At 33.8% G+C, this 22,229-nt stretch overlaps 1 protein-coding gene across 11 annotated transcripts in view; it reads left to right on the top strand.

Moving 5' to 3' along the window:
* The window catches only part of mtd (mustard), a 443,203-nt gene that overhangs the window by 339,585 nt on the left and 81,389 nt on the right, over window positions 1-22,229 (top strand). For 10 of the 11 annotated variants that reach the window (XM_065358692.1, XM_065358688.1, XM_065358686.1 and 7 more), the window contains one exon: window positions 10,455-10,616. In XM_065358692.1, the coding sequence (XP_065214764.1) occupies window positions 10,455-10,616 (162 nt within the window). Of the gene's footprint in view, window positions 1-10,454; window positions 10,617-14,241; window positions 14,426-22,229 lie in introns of those variants that run through there. The other variant, XM_065358696.1, reaches the window with a different exon arrangement.

Raw genomic sequence — 22,229 nt, 5'->3', positions numbered from 1 at the left:
TGAATTTTCAAAAATTCAATTGGGACTGCTGGAATTTTTAATTTGGAGGAGGGGGTGGGGTTCAAACCATGCTCTTTCTAAAACTCGCGGTCCCGTTCAAATTGAAGGTGGGCACCTCGAGAGGATTCCTTGTCAGTTTTCTCCAAAAATTGAAATTTTGTAAACGATGTTCAAGTATAAATTTTTCTCATCTCATTGACTCTTAGATGCTAAATTTTGTTTTTCAAATTTTGAAAAATTTCCGTATTCGAAAGACTCATATTCCATTTTTTTTGAACGAAATCGGAAATTTGATTAAATTCAAATAAGAGCCTGAAATTTGGTTTTTAATCTATTTCCAATTCTCCGAATCGAATTGCAGTTGTTTTGAGCCATTTTGAAACCTCCAGCTCATTTCTGGGTTTTCCAGTTTTGAAGAGATTCTCACGAAAAACGAAAAAGGCTGAAATAAAATTCAGCTTCTGTAGACTGGAATTTACCTGACCTTCCTTGTGACCCCAATGAGTACAAATTTTCAAAATACCTTTCTGCCATTTTTGAACCCAACATTTTTCTTCGTCGATTTTTCGAAAGAAAAAAAATAGGAAAAATTCGTCGTTTACAAACATTTTTTAGCATATTTTTAATACAGAAATATGATCTACACCTTGTTTTCAGCTTCTAGAATCAATTGTTGAGCGTTTTGGGCCATTCCAGAACCTCCAGCGGATTTGCACACTTTTACAGTTACTAAGAAAATCTTCATTAAAAAGGTTCAAATGAAAATTAGCACCTACAGACTGGAATTGACTTTCCTTGCTGACCCGTGCAGAAAATTTGACGACGGATTCTCCAAATTCGTTCCTCGTGGCTTAAATGCTTGCTGAATTCAATTGTTGTTGTTGTTTTTTTTTTTTTGAGAACTGAAAAATTTTAAAGTATTTCAGTGATTTTTGAATACCTCGAAATGGACCAACAATCGATGATGGATTGATTATTTTCTCATTTGAAAATAAAATAACGTCGTGGAAAAAATACTAAAAATATCGATCGTTTTGAGTCACATCGCGATAACATCGTTTTTATTCCATTACATCCTCGTGATATCAATATAAAAAAAACCTCGACTCTCGACTCGACGAAACGCTCGAGAAATGCGAGCTGTATTTTGTCATTTTTCACAGAGATGAAAAAAATTCCTCGAGTTAATTGAAAATTAGTATGGTAATAAAACGTTTAAATAAATCGCGAATTTACGCGGATTATGATGGCGATTTGCCAGTCGATTCGTTGGCGCGAATGATATTGTATATTTGCGTATTTAATGCGAAAAATGTGCCAAATTTATTCGATTCATAGTACTGATAATTCAACCCTCTAATGTCTGGTTAATTCACCCCGTGGTTTGAAATTTAATGTTATTATTCGTATAGGTCGTAGAATTGAGTGTTACACGATTCAATTTGCCAAATTTTGAGTGTGGAATTGTTTTCAGGCTGTTTTTGGCCTTGTGGGAAGTGGATAATGAAGGGGATTTTCAATTCTCCGGATACTAATGTGAAAAAATTCTTACGTAGGCTTATTTTGAAAATTTATATTTTAAATTCTCTACTGTCAAATTTTTAATCACCGGAATTAATTTTGAAATTTTCGGCGAATTCTCTCTAAAGATACCTGTCTGGAATTTTCTTATTTGAACAAAATTAATTCATTTTCATACTTCCAAAATTATTATTTTTTTCGTGTACCTACCTATTTTAAACAAAATTATAATTATTTTCAAGTTGATTCTAAAAAATGATCGATTACAAACTCACGTACCTTCCTAAGCATGGGAAAAAATTACTTTGAAGGGACTAAATCGAACGAAGAAATATCCCCTATAGTAGCAACAATGACGCAGCTGATGTCGAACTTTTCTGTAATAATTTTTCAATAGGCTGCACCGTATAATGCGCATTTGACGACCGAGGCGAGGTGTCCGTTGCTTTAGACTTTCAAAACACCAGACACGTAAATTGACATAAATGTTCTCCTCGTGCCGTACTTTTGAGCCATTAAGCTAAGCGTCTTTTTTCCACCATGTTTTCTTTGTGTTGTTCCTTATTCGTCGCTTGTCATCTGATTACACAATATCTAGATAGGCGACTGTTCTCTCGGTCGAATTTAAATTAGATATACGTCAATTTGAATCCGGCTGCAGACCTCTTTCACGCTGGCGGACAGATTTTAAAATTGTTTCTGATTCTGGCTCGATTTGAGGCCTTCTGCGCCACGAAAATTAATTAAAACTTGCCCCCATTACCCCTCTGCATCGACGTTGAGTTTATATTACATATTCGTTTCGTCAATAACCGATAAAAGCTGGTGTTTTTCAATCCTATATTATACGTTTTGGTTTCATACCAGATGGAGTAAAAAATCTTTTTAATTAAACCATCGTCGAATGAACGTTTTTTAATATGAATTACGCAATATGCTCGCCCTTCTGTACAATTAACCCTTATTCTGTATGTATACGATTCATAGAACAAATACGATAGAAATGTGCAGGGGTATTTCACATATGCGACGAATAACGAATACGAGTATGTACTTATATTATATGTATGTATTATTCGTATTCGGTAAACGAAATATTATTATTTCGAAATTATTATCCTAGAAATATGGCTATAGAGTATAGACAGTGTACACACAACGCACGTTCGATATGATTATTATACCTATATCGAATCGATAAATAATAAATGAAAATCGAGCATTTGCAACTCGCATTCCACGTAGACATACCACCTTCTTATATGCCTTCTGACTCAGTGTTGTACCCTCCTTGGAACCAGCACAGTTCTCAGTCTTCATTAGTCGATCGTTCCTTCGTTGTGTTGTATTTTTTTTACCATCCTGTGGAGACTGTGGATCAAATGGACCAAACTGTACATTTTTAGGCATATGAACAAGCACTATTTATGTGCATTGTGCATATCCTTATATGTTTGAAAATTTCGTACCTAGTTCTTTTTTTTGATCTATTCACGAGCAATTTTTTTGAATTTGTTGCGGTCTGGTAGGCGATGGAGGAATATCTTAGAACGTGATATTTTCACGAATGTACGTAAATAATCTTTAAATTGAATGCCAATTACGTGCTCTCCATCTTTTACGCTTATTGCATTTTCGTTAGGATTTTATAGTCAACTTTATGTATGTTTTTTTTAGCGTTGTTATGTTTTCAACAGGTGGAGGGAGGTTTTTTTTATTTCCATTTCAATAGAAAAAAATGTTTGAAACTTTTTCTTAAAATTTTATGAACCCTTGCCAAAAAAAAACTGTTGTGAAATGACCTCAGAAAAAAAATGTTCAAAATTTAATATTTTAGCCACAATTTTTGACTCTGACAGAAAGAACTATTGAATTTAAAATTTTAATTTGAGAAAATGTTTTGAAAAGATATTATTATCGAATTCCACAGAAATCCAAAATAATTTTAAACAAATTTAGTTGTCAAAATTTGACGTTGTGACTGTAGGCTGTTCAAGAAATCAGGCCAGCTTCTTCAGAAAATACGAAAAATTGTAATTTTTCCTACACCTAAGTACTTATACTAATTTTGAAAATTGAAAATTTTTTGACTTTGGTGATTTTTCATACCAAGCGTAAGTATATTTTTAAGTGAAAAAATTCCATAGAAATTGCGAGGATACATTTTTTTTTTTTTTTTTGAAGGAAATGGATGTAATTTATTGTAGGTGGTATTTTGATAGTTGTTGTCATTTATTGAGTTCATTTTCGGCTGACCTGACCGACCACCGACCTCCCCCCTCCCACGCCTTAAGGCCCGTAGATAGCTGTGAATTTATGACAAGCTAGATGCATTTTTACCTAATGTAACTTTTTATGGCTCTTTAGCATCTGTAAAAAATATGGCTTGGTTGTTACTTGTCAAATTGCTGAGCTTTTTGCAGTTTTGCACTTATGGTGATGGGCAATTTTCAAAAAAAATTTTATGTGGTTGTACCTCGATGAGAGATGACGAATGGTTTGTCGCTAACCGCAGTCCTCGAAGTGCATTTGCAGGGAAGATAGGGGTGCTCAATGTTTGGAAGACAACATATTGGGCTATTTTACCTAAAGTTCGAGCGGAATCAACTTAAAAACTACAAATGGTACACTTTTGGACCTTTTGCCAGTTTGTGAGTCTGCAGAAGAGCCTTTTGGAGATGTGGTGAAAATCAGTGTTGCCACCTTTTTGAGCATCAAAAATTAGCTGAAAAAGTTGAAAATTATGTTTCCCCATGGCATCCACGCTCATAAATTCTGAAAAATTACCTCGAGTGTAACTTTTTATGCTAATTAACGTATACAAAATTGGGTGGCGTTTTTTTTACGTATTCAGTATTCTCGATTGAATATTGAGATTTCAGTTATGCATAGATGAACGAAAGTTGAAATTTAATTTAGTTCATAACATCATTTGGAGGACCAATGGAGGGGGTTTCTTGAAAATATCGTTATTACAAAGTACTCTGCCTGGAAATGAAACATTTTCAAAAAATTTGTTTACTTATAAGGTACATATCAATTTTTCATTTTTGTTGTTGATTTTAACCGACTTTGAGGGGTAAGGGAACCAAAGGAAATTTTTTCTTGAAAAGGTGTTTTTTCAAAAATCTCCCCAGACATGTATTTTTAATCATTTTTTTATTATTTTATCCAAATTTTGAAGGCTCTATACGAGAGATCCAACATCATTTTGAGGGTCCAACGAAGGGGCTTCTTCAGAAAAAGTGTTTCGTAGAACAAATTCTAATGTGGAAATGAGATGTTTTCAGAAAATTTCTCACGGATTCTAATTTATTCCCAATTTTTTGATTTTTTTCAACTTTTGGGAGCTTTTTACTAGGTGCCAATATGGTTTTATGGGCCAGGGAAAGTTCCTTCTTGAAAAAGGGATTCTTTAGTAAAATTTTGATGCAAAAACAAAACATTTTGACGAATAGAAGTTTTTTTTTCGTTTTTTGATTTTTTTCAACAGAGGGGGGGGTGAGAAAAAATAAGTTTAAATCTGAATAAATCTGGATGAAAATTCAAATACTTTAAATGATTATAATCGAGTTGTTCATTTCGTCAATAGTTCTAAGGGATACAACTTTTTAATGGGTTTAGTAATATAATACCAGTTATGATCCTAACATTGGCTGAATGAATATTCCCATTTGTGTCATTCCGTAGGTAAAGGGCCCATTTGGTCGTTTCTATTTATCGAGTTAAATGTGTTTTTAGTGAAACAGTTGAAAAAATCGAAAATCGAGGTTTTGATGGATTTCGATGTAGAACATATCCGACTATCTTGTGTCGAAGTATCAAGGCTGCAGGTGCGCCCCAAGCAGAGAAAAACGGAACTAAAGTTTTTCTATAAAGGGCCCATTTGGTCGTTTTTGCTTTTTAGCAGTAAATTCGCTTCCAAAAAAATACCCTACAAATTATACTGCACCTAGTTGCCAGTGGCAACATGTATACCATTCAAAAACACGTTTTACATTGGTGCAGCGTTAGCCATGTGACACTGATAACGGATTGCGTAGCAGGAAGTCTGGGTTCGAATCGCGCCGGGGAAGAAATTTTTTGAAAATTTTTTTTCATGATTTTTATTTTTACAAGTTGAATTTTGACAGAAAATGTAATTTAATCATTTTTTTCTGCTTTTGAACAGAGTAATGAATTTTTATGCAAAATTTAAATTCATTAATCATTGTTTTTCAGGCTTAAAATACTCATAAACATGAAAATATTGAGTAAAAAAAATCGCTATTGCAGGTGGGTGAGGTGGGTAGTAATATTTGACATCAGAAACAATAATCTTCAATTTTAGGTATGAAGGTTTTCGGATTACGTGAAATTTCAGCTTTTTTCAGAAAAAAAACTTTGAAGGCAATTTTCTCAAAAGTTGAGTTTTTCAAATTTTTAGTTCTGGATTTTTTTTGGAGGTTTTTTTTGCACTTTTTGGGCTTCTATCCAGCTCATATGATTGCTCCGGAGGTCTACTTTACCCCCCCCCCCCCCACCCCTAACTCAATATCGACCAAATGGGCCCTTTACCTGCGGAATGACACATTTTTACTAACATTAAGGCTATTCTCTAACCCCTGTTATCAGTAGCGATTTTTGATGAAAACTACACACTTTGGTCGGGGATTGTGCGAAAACTATTGGACGGATTTTCGTGGGGTTTCGTTTATTTTACTCAGAAAACATTCAAAAGCGAGGGTATGTCTAAATATTTTTGATCTATGTCATTTTGTGGCTGTCATTGCGAATTGAATGGAGGTACTATTGATGCTCAGATCTCCCTTGGAAAAGCTAAATTAGAAAATATGGCTACATACCCTCGCTTTCAATGATAAAGTATTATCATTGGTGAAAAAAAATTGAAAGAATTTTGATAATTCACAGAGAAATCTCTGCCCAAAGTTCTGATGGGAGTGGGTTGCGGGACATAAGTACAACTAAATTCGTTCACTTGATTACACGCAATCTTATGAACAAACGATGGAAATAATGAACAAATCGGCTTTATATTTCGAACGTTTTCGCAGAGGTAAAGAATACCCTTAAGTTGATCAATAACACCCAATCTCCATTTTCCTTGAGAGTCATCTTCTTCTACGTATCAGTACTGCTTCACCAACTCAATTCTAGGTATTATGACAAACAGCATTTCTCTGCGTCAAATCATCTTTTTTACATTGTCATCGTGGTTCCTTATCCTGTACAGGACATTGGAAATCGCATTTTTGTGGTACCCTAACAGGGTGAGGCAAATGCCTATTGCCACTGCGATTATTCTAGGGAATCAATGTTGTTTTGGGCTTTCACATAGTAGTTTCCTGTTGCTTTCTACGCTATCTACAAAGTAGCTCATACATCACTAGCCGGGTTTTTACAACCCTGAGTTCCGTAATCACCGCTACCTATAGTTGCTCAACCAGTTACAGCTTTTTGATACCGGCAACAGATTGCGTCCATTTCTGTTGCCTCTGCTGTTCTGGTGCTCGGAGCTTAATGTGTAATAGATGTTAAATGCACTACAATGTATACATTACACATTAACGCCTGCGTCTCTAGCGGGATTTGAACCCACGACCTCTTGTTCAGAAAGCTGCGGCTCAACCCACTATGCCACCGAGCATCTTTTTTACGTAAATTTGATAAATAATCATTATACTACATGGTGCAAAACGACTGTAAAACTTTTTTACAAGCATTTTAAATGTTGGATAATTCGGATCTTGTATTAACAACACCCAATTCATTGTCAACTGAAATGTTACTAGTTACTACAATTATAAATGAAATGAGCTGGAGTAATGCTGTCTTTGAGATGACTAGGCACATAATGTGAGCAGCCTTGAGTTTAATACATTTTCAATTTCTATCAACGTTGTTTTCAAATTTTCAAAATTGAGTATGCCAGAGACGTGATTTTTTTATACATTTCTTCACTAACAAAATTAAACATTTGTAGACACCTTCCATCCATGGAGCATTTTCAAGATTAAACTTCCATTTGATATTGTTTTCAAGCAGGAAGGAAACAAATTTGTTGTTTCTTCTTAAATTTTCTCTCCAAACGTGATCAATGAATGATTTAATTTTTTCAAATTGTGCAGCATTATCAGAAATGATATTTTTAGGTATGTTTCTTTCCGCAATAAAACGACGAAAAATAATCATAAAATTTGTAGCTTTCATGCTTTTGACAAGTTCCTTGACATTTCTGCATGATATAAATGATGACCACCCCCCCCCCCCTGTTCAGAAGAATAATTCGACAACTGGGACGTATTCTCAGAAACCCACGAATGGGTAATTTGTAATTACTGGTGAACTTGTATGTAGAAGAAAAAAAATGGTGGCAGGAGTTATTATTTTGCTTTTATAAAAAAAATACCACCATTTCATGCCAAATTTTCAAACATATACTGCAAATTATTAGCTATATAATTTCTAGAGAAATTTCATCTAAATTTTCAATCATTTTTCCACATTGTGGAAATGCCAATAAGTATAAAATCTACTGAAACGATGGAATACCTTTACAGTGCGATGACGCCTGTGGTAAATTTATTACATTCACGTATACCGCAGCGCCTTGTTGCCGGTTTACCTTGCGAAAAACAATTTTAACTCATTAAAGTATAATAATTCGAGTAATGTATTGTGATCGACGAACCGCGACTACACTCTACATATATCGTACCTATTACCTCTACTCCATTCCATCGTGTAGATACACATAATATAGTTACTATTACCTGTAGGTACTACTGTACTAGCGTGGTGCACTGTTTATCATATTATGTATTATTATGGTAGCCTATGCTGCATAAAACAAGAGAGAAAGGGGTTCGCCTATGTGTATAGATATGGTTTACTGTATTTTGCCAAAATTAAATACTCGTATACTCGTACTTAATCAAAATACATCTCTTACATACCTCTATGCAGGAGAGGAATTTACTGCACACGTATTACGAAGATATGTACATGAACTAGAGAGGAATTAAATCCTGCGAATGAATCCTATTTTGGCGTAAACACGTAGGTATTACATACGTAGGACGAGTCGATGCTGTGTTCAATTCATCGTTGCGGAGATTTGTTGCTATCGTGGAGCAAACGTTTAAATAATGCGAGTAAATAGGTACCTATATTATTTTTCAAATTGGCTGAAATTTCAGAATCGATTGCGAATTTGTAGGTAAAACATTCACGTTGTGTACGTTGGGACTCGTACCTATGTATAGTTGAGATCTCTGTTACACTATAATGATTTTACGCTTTGTTGAAATCAGCTTATGTGTATACTCGTAACTCGTATTTATAGTGCGAGTACGTTAGCGTAGGTATAGGGTATTATTTACATCGGTAATGTACTATGCATTGGAAGAATCGCGAGAATTATGGCTTGTTGTACAACACAGGTACTACATTGGTTAGGAAAATGGTATATAAAACTGAAACGAATATAAAGACGTAAAGAGCTGTATTCAAGGTAATTATACAAGGTAATAATTGGATCGTTTAGATTTGTGTTTTGAGTACAGGATTTATTGTTCTTTTGTATATACGCTGTTTGAAATTAGGGACAAGAAGGTGAAGAAGAAAACAGTCTATGTGAGTGACTGAGATAGAAAAATTGACTTGAAATTGAATAGTGTTTTTTTTTTTTATTAGTTTTCTGCATTAAAATATTCTTAGCACGTTATCGATGATGGACAAAGTCGCCGCATTTCTCCGTACTATAGGTACTAGGTAGATAAAAAAGGTCGAAGTTAATCTACAAAAGTTATAGTTTGTCGAATTATATCGTAAATTTTCAATTTTTCACGTCAAAAAAAAGAGAAGAAATAACAACGATGAGAAAAACTAAAAAGCTGTTCTTGTTCGTTTGTGTTATGGGGCAATATGAATGGCGATGGCGGTTTGCGAGTATTTTGTTGTAGAAATAGCGAGGAACGCAACGAGCGATAAGTCGCGTATGGAAAAAAATTTTAAAGGGAGGAAAAAAAATCAAGTTATATCGGAAACGATAAAAATGAGAAATATTTACTAAAATTGTGGACATGTTAGAAGGAAACCAATCTGGTTTGTAGTTTTTAGTACGATTATAAATCTTGGTTGGAAAAGTTTTCTTTGGTTATTTATATTACTAACCGTGTAGTATACTATACTACGTTAGGCAAACTTGGGGCTAGATATACTTTTTATTGCACTTTTGCTCGCGTATTTTGTTGGAAATTAACAATTTTGACGCGGAAAAATGATAGAAAATTTCAACGAAGGAGAGATGTTATCCGCGTATTTTATTACCGTGGTGTATTCGCCATTCGGCGCTGTTTAAAGAGAAAAACGGCTGTTGTACGAGTAGATGACTGCTGGCTGCGCGGATATTATGTAAGTTTGGGCGAAAAATTGGCTTTTATTTGAATTTTAGACGTGAAATTCACGTCGTGAATTAAAAATACGCCGATGAGGAATGGGCTATACAGAGAATGGAGTAGTGTGGAGGCAGAGACTCGAGATGTGTTGCGGAATCGTCGATTTGTCAAGAAGAATTTTGCCGAATAGAAACCGGTCAGAAGAGTGAACTGATATAGTTCGGGTATAGGTTTTTCGCATAAATGTATACGATCGACAATCACGTTCTTGAAGTACATACATACGAATGATGTGAAAATATAGCGATGATCGAAGAGGTAAAAAAACCCAGCCCAAGTCTCGTCGTGGCGTTGTCCTGTGTGCAGATATTTTGCTTGGAAATTCCTTCATGTATTCTCCCCCCCCCCCTGAGATTGAATGAAATAAAATGTGTTTTTACGTGTACAATAATTTACGTTACATAATTTAATGTATGTGAAAGCTCAATGATGAATTTTCAATAACGTGTATGGAAATTTTTTTCATGATTTCAGGTCGAAGCTTCTGATACTCTGACATCGGTGGCTGCTCGTTTCGATACAACCCCATCGGAGCTAGCGATATTGAATCGATTGCCATCACGTACTGTGTTCCCTGGTCAAGTGATCCGTGTGCCAGAGAAGAAACAAGTTCCAGCCGACGGAGAAAATTCGGAGGTAAGAAACGATCGAGTTTATTTTATTTTTATTTATAAATAGCCCCCTGTACGAGTACGTGTGAAGAAAATCGAGCGAAGCTGAGATAGTGACTGTAGAAATCTGTGATTAGTAGTGAATGAATAAAAAATTCTTCCTCAAAATCACCCTAGTCTGTGCCATTTTTGAAAACTGATCAAAGTGCAATTTAATCGAAATAATTATACATGTACTTGGGTTTAAATTTTTTCTTAAATTTGCGCTCATCATTGTTTGGATTGAGTCAAAATAAGTTTTGATTCACTTTTAAACGTTGTTATCGAGAAAAACGATGTATTTCGAAGATGAAACTTGATTATTGATTAGAATTAAAGCTCTGAATACTTAGATAATTACAAGTAAAAGCTGGTAAGTCCTGATTTTTCACGAGTCTTGCATTTATCATCAAAAATGACTCGCTTCGTTAGATTAATATTTTCCCCCTCTCTGATCTGTTTCATAAGTAATTGTTTTTTTATGGGGGGGGGGGAGAAATAAGTTACGAGTATTTATGGAAGTAAGAGAGATAGAAGAATTTGAAAGAAATAAATTCCCTCAAAAGTTGTACCACAACATTTTTCGAATTAAAACTTCTGTTCACCATTCCCAATCAAGGCATTTCAATAATCAAAGCAACTTACTTAATCGTAATAAAGTTGTCAAATTTTTTTCAACTCATGTCGATTAGGCCGGTTTGAGATTCGGTTACGTTTCTGTTTGAACATCGTTACCAAAGAAACCAACAAAACCATCTAAGCATTTTACGTATAGTGTTGTTATCAAATTGAAAATAGGTCGTTTACTATACGAATCTTACCTATATTTGTAATTTTTATTTACTCTCAGTAGTTTTGAATTCGTTGAAAAATCGATGTTGACCTAATTTAAACTTCGATTGTTTATCGATCGAAGAATTATTGAAAAATATCGTAGAACAGTCGAAGTAGGTACTTCAAAGGGAATCGAACCAAATCGAGGTCATTGATCATGAATCCTACATACGTTTTGCGTTTTACCAAAATTCCCAAAAAGTCTAGACTGTTTTCTGTTTTTAAAATCAGGCTTTGAAAATGTTCAATTCATATTTTTCAAAAATTCGAGTTTTTTTAGCTCTTTTTTAAAATTATGACAAATTGTTCTGAAAGAAATTGTTTGAAAAATGTTTACTATCCCCCCCCCCCCCCCCATTACACCCTCTGAAATATGTGGGTGTTTGAAAAAAATCTCCTCTTGAAAGTCCTGATTTTGTGTTGCTTGTTGGATGTAGAGCGATACAATTTTTGTATATTTTTAGGAAAATACTGTTTTGCATTTTTTCAAGTTAGCTCTTTTTTCAAATCATCATTTTGTCAATATTTTTTTGATTTTTCAATTTTTGCTAGATGACAAGAAATAATCAAGTTTTTCTCTTTTTTAAAATTTTATTTGCCTTGTTTAAATTTCTTCGACATTTTTTCTGGTTACGTTGGAAAATGATAAAAGCTTACATTTCAACAAAAAAATCATCAAGTCAAATTCAATCAACATGATATTTTTGTATAATTTTTTGAATTTTTACTTTTTTGCAGTTTTTAATTTCTGTAGTGTATATCAATTTTCAGTTCTTCAAAAAATTTTATTCAATGTTGGAAAAATGTTGACATTTTTTTGAAATTTCTTTTTTTATCCGTGTTAAACGTTTTTATCCAGTCATTTTTTTTGGTGTCAAAAATTGCCAAAAAATCCTGTTTTTTGCAAAATTTTCGAAGTCAACCGTTTTTTTGGGGGGGGGGGGGGGTGTTTATAATTGCAAGATTATTACACCCGTGTAGAGAGGGGTTTAGATTTGATTTATTAGGCTGGTTTTTTTTTAGTAGGGTTATGAATTTTTGGATTTCAGAAGGGTTGTCTGGGATAGTCATTGCTAAAATTGCAAAAAGAAGTCCTGCCTTTTATTTTTTTCAGTCATGCTCACGTTGAAATTCTGCGCTCATTTGATTATTCTTTCAAAATTGTGATTTTTTTCCATCTTCCAAGTTTTTTTTTTGAAAGAGCAGCTTTGAAATTTTCCATGCAAGTATTTTCTTCTTCTTTGAGAATTTTCTTTGATTTTATTTCTTTTTTTTTTCTATCCATGTACCTATAGTTTTTTTTTGAAGTTGGAAAATTTTGACCTGAACAAACTTTGTCTTGAATCAGGCTCTCTAACAGTCCTTCCGATCTAGGAGGTCAGGAAAATTTTGTCGTTTTGATTATGAGCCCTTTTTGCCCGAAGGTCTTTCTTTTTTCCGAATTTTCAAATAATTCTACCATTTTATCAAAATCAAGTGAAAAATGAAAACTCAATTTTTCAGAATTTTTTATTTTTTTAAACGTCAAAATACTTGATTAAATATAATAAAAAATTGAATATTTTGTTAATGAAACCCACTATTGATTAGGTATTTCCATTATTTGATGTATTTTCTTGATTAGGTATTTTTTGTTTTTTTTTTAATTATAAATTTTTGAAGCTTTTTTTTTTTAGCAATTTTGTGAAAATGAATGAGGGGGGGACCAATCCTTCCAAAAGGTCCTTCCTAGGTTCTTCTTTTTAGTTTTCAGATTTTGTTAGACACCCTGTGAATAAACTTTACTTAATGTGATTCCTCCTCTCCCTCCGCTCATCTCCTCTTTTCTCTAAAGAGAAATCGAAATATTTGAGAAAACTTCCTTATGAAATTACTGCTCATGTCTTGCTGTCCTGCTTTTGCATAATTATTATCCTGTTTCTTTGACACATTAAACATCACTTTTTTTGAATTTTTTGAATTTTATTCCATTCTTTTTTTTTTTAATTTTCTGGTTGGAAGAATGTTACAAATTTTTGGAATTTCAACAAACCATCGTTATTTTACTAGATGATGGTTTTCGATTTTTTTACAAATATTTTTCGAAATTTTGGATATACTCCGATACATTTGATGAATGGCGACACTAGAATCTTACCTGTACAAGTGTACTTCTATCAAGAAAACAGGATACTGGGGCTTCTTCATTTTCAAACTTTCGTGTTCAAAGATCCAAATTTTATGAACTTTCCCAAATCCCCTTCTCTTATTATGCGACACTTTTACACGAGAAATAGAAAAACGACGATGCTCGTATCATTATGCAAAATTAAATGAAAATACTCACTGTAAATCTATAGGTAGGTACGAGTACGCTTATGCTTCAAGAAAAATTTCTACCTAGTGGAAGCACCACATGTGCTGCACTATACGTCTGAAATTGAAAGCAGCGTGCTTAATGCAGCAATTACTCGTCGTTGTCGTAGCTCGTAGTTGTCGAAGTCAGACAAATAAAACACTGGCGTTATCGCAAATTATATTCAGCTGATAATATACGTGCTTCAGTCGATTCGGTTTCGGTTTATTTAGTATCAGTATGTTTTTCAATTTTGTCGCTATTTATCGCGAACCAGTACCTATTTTGCATGGGCGTGTCGTCAGTGTCGTCGGTGTTTCGACTGACGACGGTATGTATTAATTTTTCGAATAATGAGATAAAAATTGAAAAAAACACATACACATTCAAACCCACTTACTGAACAAAAAGCTCTTCGCGATACCTATAGTTTGGTTTTGTACGATATACGATCGAAGTAAATAGTACATTTAGTGAACGAACTCTTTTATTATACGTATGTGTGTGTATGTGGTTTAAACGTAAATTACCGCGATATTATGAGGTCGTACGGCGCGAATCTTTTTAATAACGTTTATAATTACGTCCTCGGTAAAATTTGGCGTCCCCAGAAGCAAAATTTCCTGGTAAGTGTTGAGGATTTTACACCGTTTTTTACGTTGTCGGGGGTGTGGAATCTCTCACGTGTTAGGTAGGATTTGTAATCCGCGATCTGTGAAGGGGGAAGAAGGGTGCGGAATGACTCGAGTCTCGAATTAAGCCGATAACGTTGTGTACTTAAATATTTACATGGTCGAAAAAGAGGCGAATATTAACGAATGTGTAATTACTAAAGTAATTACTAATGGCTTGTGTATTTGTATTTATTACTCCGTGACGCGGTAATTAATGTAAGAAGTAACTTATAATGTACTTTTTTGGTGTATGTGCTTTTTTTTCACGCGTGCCTCTGCCTCGCAATGTTGATGTTTATTGAGAATGAGACTTTCGGGCTTTTTTTTTTTATGTACTTACACAAAGTTGACAAACTTGTGTACTATTTTTGTCACGTAATATTACGTAGTACGTAGTACGCTGGATACGCGACTAGCGACTACCAAGATGTACGAGTAATAGTGTGAAAGGATGTGAGTGCTGTGTTTGAACGAACTGGGGAATTTTTCCATTTAAAAAGTTTTCTCGTTGTTGGGAAGAAAATGCATTTAGAATTGATGATGGTTTACGATGAGATGAGGTCATTCTGGCTGCATGCGTTTAGTTCACGTGTGTTCTTCGTGAGATTTTAATCTGATAAACGAGCTTCCTGAGGCATTACTATGGTGTTGGTTTTTGTTGAACTTGTGTGCTTAGTGCATATAGAGATTCGCAGCTGCGAAAGTAAACTTTGAACGCGACGAGATCTAAATTCGCTCTATGGAGGCTGGACTCGAATGAGGTGTTTAGTAATGAATGAACGTTATGAAAATTATGTTTTTAAATCAGGGATGGTTGATGTTACTTGATGCGGGAAATTGCTAATAAAAATGACGTAGATTCGATTCAACTGGACTGATAAGTGATAGGGTCAAGCTTGATGGTGGAAACTTGGGATAATAATGTCTATATTTTATCAATAACTATGCAGGAAGCTCGTTAGTGTGACCATAGAATAAGCCTTTTTTTATTATTATTATTTATTTGGTTCACACATCTCCCTTTGCGAATGCTCAAAATTTGAAAAATGTTGTTCAATTTAAATTACAGGTACAGTCTCGAAAGGTGATAATCATAAAATTAGCATTTTTGATGAAAAAAACGAATATTTTGAGAATCCTAATTATGTACTTGACAAAACTGAATTTTGAGCTCTTTTTGTAGGTAACCTAAAAAGTAAAAACACGAGGACATCAAAAAACCACACAACCCCCCCCCCCCCGAAAAAATAAAACAAAATCATACTCGTAAAATATTTGAAAATCGTTCGATTTTTTCAAACTTGAAAGTTCTCGCTGAAGGAGTGAGGGGGTTAAAAATTGATTTAAAAATTTTACATTTTTCTTACTTCCGCGTCTTTTTGAGGTCATTTAGCCTTAATTTTTTTTTAAAAATGGAAAAAGACTCACCCTAGTGAGACCTCTTTGGATTTTGATTTTATGATTTTTGTAGGTAAATAAAAAAAAATTGAAACCCAAATTCAATGCAGCATTTCGTTCCTGTTTTCTGACATTGAAATTTGAGATTTGAAAAAAATTGTCGAAAGTGGAATTTTTAAAAACATTTTTAGACGAAATGCAAAAATTTTTTTAGTGAGTCAAAATACAAAAATTTTTAAAATTAGATGAAATGATTTCGATAATTTGAGGGTGGGTGGATTTGGAATAATTATATTTTTTCCAATTACATTTCTCTTTCTGTACCTCGTAAAATTCGAGATGGGTATTGCATTTCGCACCTTTTTGGATAAGTAGAAATTAGTACTCCTCTCCTAACCCCTAAGAAATTTTTCACTTGATTTTTTTGAATTCAAAATGCAATCTAAGAACTTGTAAAAAAAATTGATGCGAGTTTTCCAAATTTTTTATTTTAAAGAAATGTACAAATAACTGTTTTTAAAAAAATAGAGGGTTCCATTTTGACCAGGTCATCAAAAGCAATTATTTTTCACCTCTCATTTTTTAGTTTTAATCAATGATGTGATCGTATTCAAAATAAAACTTCGAAAGAATTTTCGAGCAACTGGAAACAATTTTTAGCAATTTTTTTCAGCATTGAAAATCTTACTCAATCGAGATAAGAATGTAATGTTTAAATTTACACCTTATTTTCAACCTTTAAAACCGATTGGAGTCGGATTTAAGCCGCTCTAATGTCTCCAGCAGAATTCTGAATTCATCGTTTTGAAAATATTCCTTCAAAATTACTAAAATAAAATTTCGAGCTAATCCTGCGAGCTCAAATTATTGATTGTATGTACTTGTGACTATTTCTGTCAATTTAGGATCAAACTTTCAAAATTCATATTATGTATTTCTCTGGCAATTAATTTTGTAAAATGTGTCGATTTAAATGGGCAAAAATTAATTTTCGAAAATGGCCCCTGATTCTGTTGAAGTAAGTACCTACACAGAAGTGGTCACAAATACAGTTTGATTATCATCAAAAGTGTTTTATGGATAAAAATATTGAAAGTTTTGTTCGCTTGCAGATGAGTGAATATTTCTTTCCAATTTTTTAAATAATCCACATAATATCTCCTCTCCGTATAAAATCTGCTGGCCTATGCAACCTACTTATGCTGGCTGTGAGCGAATCTATTCCCTGCTTAACGATGCCCAATCTAGAAAATATTCCTTTTCTATCGAAATTGCTACAAAAAATATTATTTTACGTCAAAAATTGCTAATATGTAAATTGTCACTTTTTTGCAAAAAAAAAATTCCAAAAATATCGCTTCTTTACAAAAGTTACCCAAAAGTCTCGCTTTTCTTCCACTAAATTGCCTAAAATTGCCAATAGGTTTCCCTTGTTACCAAAATGTTTCGAAAAAGTTCACTAACCTTTTTGTCAAAAAAAAATTGATAAAAATTTCCACATTCTTGTTGAAAGTTGTTTACAAGTTTGACCTTTCAGCCAAAGTCTCATTTTCTGCCAATAACATCCGAAAGTCTCATCTTGTGTCGAAAAATCGACACAGTTTCTTGCCAGAAATTGCTAAAAGATGTCGCTTTTTCGCAAAAAAATTCCCATTGGTCTCACTTTTTTTCAAGAATTGTTAAAGTCACGCTTAAAGCCAAAAATTGACAAAAATTCTCACCATTTTGCAAAATAATTGTCAAAAAGTTCTCGGTTTTTTTTTTTGTTAAAAAATTGCAAAATGATTTCACTTTTTACCAAAAATTGGCAAAATGTCCTGCTTTTTGTAAGATTGTCAAATTCTTGATTTTTATTTTCATCATTAAAAATAAATAATGTTCTGGTTTTTTTTTTTGGAGATTTTTTTGCATTGAAATGCCTTTGGGGGGGAGGTGTTGCCCATGTACTTTTTTGGATACGTTTTCAAACTTCTAGGTTGCTGAAGTGAAGTATTTTTTTTTTTGAAAGAATTGAGTGCGAGTCCTGTAGAAAAGGAAAGTATAGAATAGGTAAATCATAGTAAATTTGCTTCTGATTTAGTGAACACCAATTCGCTAAAAATACACAGATTTAATATGTGAAGGCATTCAACATATTGCTCCAAAGCATTAACAAAACAAAGACCCTCTCTCATCAAAAAAAAAAAAAAAAAAAGAAAGAAATAAAGAAATGATGCTCGTTTAATAGTTTTTCTGACTATTCATGTAAAATGAAAGGCAATATTATATCATCACTTTTGAATTAGGTGATTGAAGAAAATATCGTTTCTTGAGCACACTTCGTGCAAATATTGAGATTTACAAAAATATTATGGGGAATTGTACATATTTCGTATAGGTAGGTATATTTTATCGTTTTCAGAAAGTTGAAAAAAATAACGTGTTCTACATTATAAATCGATCATCTGTCTTTCAAAAAACTTTTTGATTCGTTCTCGGCTGTCATTAAAATTTCGTCAAAGATAACCGATGGTTTATAATTCGTGATGAGCTTTCGTTAACAAAAAAAATTACCATTATTATTAAAAAAAAAAAACTGTAATTATTCCGTTAACGGTAGGCCATAGAACGAATAAAAACTTTTTTTCATATTTAAATAGGTATCACGAAAATATGATAGAATACGAAAGTAGATATCTTCTTTATGTATTATTGTTACGTAACTGCGAAAAAAAAAATTTCATTCAATAATGATTACAGTAGAATTTAAATGATTATAAATTATAAAGTTACGTAGGTTAAATTTTCGATATCACGCCATGGCCTTTTTTCCTGCTCGATTTGCATTTTTCATTCAGCCCTAGCAGCAGTATCTCGCATCAGTCTTCGTAATACAGCGAATAAATTAAAGGAGCTTTGGAAATTCTCGAACGTCTTTCAATTAAGCGAGTATCGTCGTGTTTCGTTCAAAAGGACGGACGCTTCGTCACTATGGCTCATGGCTTTCGCACAACGAATAATATAACGACATTTTATAAAATAATTTACCGCTAAGGTACGATCGGATTTCAAAGAAATATTGCAACTGGCGACAAGTCGACAACAACGATGCAGACGGTAGACGTAGACGTACATACATAGAAGGAGATGTTTTGTAAAACGATACCCCAAAGCTTATAGTTATCCCATTAAGGGAACTCTATGTACTTCGATACTATATCTGTATTTATCGCAAATTACACTAATTCGTCGCTTTGTGATTTTCTTGCTGAAATAATTGGATTTCTGATTTTTCGAATCAACGTTATAACGTTCAATTTAGAAGTTCAGGCGTTTCTGAGGGGTCAGATGGCCAAGACGGGGCCAAATTTCGTGTTTAATTTCATATAGAAATGTAGGATGAGAGGATGGCGAATTCATCGCTGTCAAGACGAGCTATTCTTACATCGATAAGCACGAGAGATGTGTAATTTAGTACATCGAAATGAGACTGAAAAAGCACGTGGTAGCACGTTTCTCATGAAATAATATTAGCGTGAGAAAACGTCTTCGTCATCGTCCAAGTCCGCTTACATCTATCTGCCAAACTTTTCGAAAAAGAATTTTTAAAATACGGAAGAAGGAAAAAGAGACCCACGAAAAGAATATGTTTGTTAGGTAAAACGACGAACATGGGGAAAAAGAAATGCGAGCTTTTATCTGATATGATTTTTAATAAAGACCATAGAGCTCGGTACGTTTTTAAATTTCCGTACACGCGTGATTAAATTTTAATCGAAATGTAGTCTACTCGTAAATGATTTCGTTGTCGAAAGAAGAGACCTGCTGAATGAAATGGCAGAAGACGAACGAAGGGTAGGGAGTTGAAAGAGGGGGGAAAAACGTGTAAAAACTTTATCGAAAGCAGGTTATCGACGTGCTTTTCTTGGCGCTTGGCGAGTATGTTGCGAGAAAATTGTGTCAGTTGTAAAATTTATAACGGTTGGGAAGGTTGGAGGAAAAAAAATTATCGATCTCTGGAGTTTTTCTTGTATTTTACCCCCGTCTGCCATGGCATCGTGTTATAGGTGAAGGAAAAAAATTCACCTAGTAAATTGCTTTTACGATGGTTGTTGTAGGTGGCATGGCGATAGGGGTCCTAAAGGGGGCAGGGTAATTCCGCTATCTGATATTTGTCTCGCGAAACGTTACGAATTTATAACCACGCCATGCTTATGATGGAAGAGTAAGTATAAGGAAGAGAAAAAGAAGGAAAAGAAATCAACTTGCAAGGTCAAGGTTTACTACGAGAATGCATTTTGTTTTTTTTTTGACCGAAACGGGGGCATGTGATAAGCGCCTTTGTAAACATAAATTTTTACGCGTTTGAATGTCCTGTCCACGGTGCATGGCGATGGCGATGGCGTCGTTATGCAATAAAATTGTTTATTCGGTAACGCGAATAAGCAATTATAAATTAATCAGCGGACGTTTAGGTCGAGGACGCCGTTGACGAATTGGTTTGATCTTGAGAAAATTTTTCGTCGAAATTTTCTACCCCCCGAGCCTCGCAACTACCCTGCTAGGCTGATTTATTGTCGAATTTTTTCCCATTTTTTTTTCGAGTATAAGTACAAGTGTGACTCGCGACGAGGTACTTATGGTGTAGAGTTGAAAGTATATGATTAGTCATATTATGGGTGACGAGGGGGGACCGGAAATCGTCGCTTTTAAGTTTTAGGAGACTTGTGTTTCGTCAAGAGATACCTCCCCAATCGTCTTGCCAACATTCGCTGAAATTAATTAAGACTCGATAGCCGAGTCGAGTCACGTGTTTGCGATATTTATCTGCTTTCGAGCATCCAATAGGTAGTATATGAACTGAACTCTACCAACGAATGAAAATTTTATCAATGGAGCGATTCTTTTATGATCTTGGGAGAAATGATGGTTCTTGAATCTTAAGCGTTTCTGAATATCCCTTTTTTCTTGAACGGTGAAATACGTAGGTATAAGCCATTTACGAGTAGTAGATAGCTCTCTAGCTTATGTTTATTTCTTAACATCTTTTCACAATTCCCTCTCCGTGAATCTGAAGGAATCGTTTGAATGTAGATACATAATTCAAATTTAGTCGAGTACAAGTCGATTTTATTCTTGACCTTTTTTCGACTCTTCTTGTGTAATTTTATTTTATAAGACTTGGTTAAGTTTGTATCGAAGAATACAACAAGTTTTTTTCTTTCATTTAATAATATAGGTAAATGTACAGGGTGTTCTGCACGTGACAGCTCCCTCTTGCCAGTAACGTAGGCAACCCATCTCGAGTACATGTATGTATGTTTGACTAACCTGGGATTCGAAGGGGCTGAGTTATGTTTTGTAAAATTTTCGTTTTTGATTTTGTGAGACAATTTCGAAATTCTGAAAAATCACTTCCAAAAACATTCTAATACCTAGTAAATTATTTGTCTAGGACAATAATACGATTTTCGACGAATTTTGAGATTTATTTCCCGAGCAAAGCAAGGGAAGTAAGTAAATCAAAATTGTGGAACAATAATAATATTATAATGAGTACAAAAAAGTGCTTGCAGTAATTTTCACAAATTTTGACCAATTTTTCAACGAAAAAAATTTTATAATTTTTTGGGAATGATTTTTCATAACTTTCCAAATTTTTATGGTAGAAGAAGAGTGTGACTGATGCCTTTAGACAGATGAGCAAGCTTTTTTTTCAAAAAATATATTTTATAATACGTATTAATCGTGAGGATACATTTTTTTGAGATGTCCATGAAAAATTATGAAAATACTTGAACACTTTTTTAAAAAAATTTTCGTCTTATAAGTTCATAAAATATATAGTCTCTTCTGATTAGACCTCCGATTTCGAAATGAACAATCAATTTTAGCCTCAAAAATATACCTCTTTTCAAAGAACGATTTATTTACGATTTTCGATCCTCGTGATCAATTATGTTTGAAGTGAACGATTTTTAGCCTTGGAAATAGACCAGCCTTTAAAAAATCGATTTACATACAATTTTCGATTATTTACGATCGCTCATGTTCGAAATGAAAAATCAATTTGGGCCTCAAGAATAGATTTCTTGGCCAAAAATCGATCATGATCGATAATCGATTAACCGAACTCCAAAATCGATTTATTTCGATCATTTGTCTTTGGTTTTTGACTGTTCAGCGAGAATCGACCTAACTTTCATTTCACCCCTTAAAATCGATCTTCTGAAAATCGATATCGTCGATCGATTTTCGATTTCAGTCATTGATCGATTGTCGATTTCGATCATTGATCCATCTTTTATCCATCTTTTTAAACATGATCGGAAGGTCCACGTCTGATCATTAACTTGACTCTTGACCCTATCTCACCTCT

This window comes from Planococcus citri, chromosome 3 (genome assembly GCF_950023065.1).
Source record: "Planococcus citri chromosome 3, ihPlaCitr1.1, whole genome shotgun sequence".
Lineage (NCBI taxonomy): Eukaryota > Metazoa > Arthropoda > Insecta > Hemiptera > Pseudococcidae > Planococcus > Planococcus citri.
The sequence above is the reverse complement of the archived record's forward strand: the minus strand, read 5'-3'. Positions and strand labels throughout refer to the sequence as shown.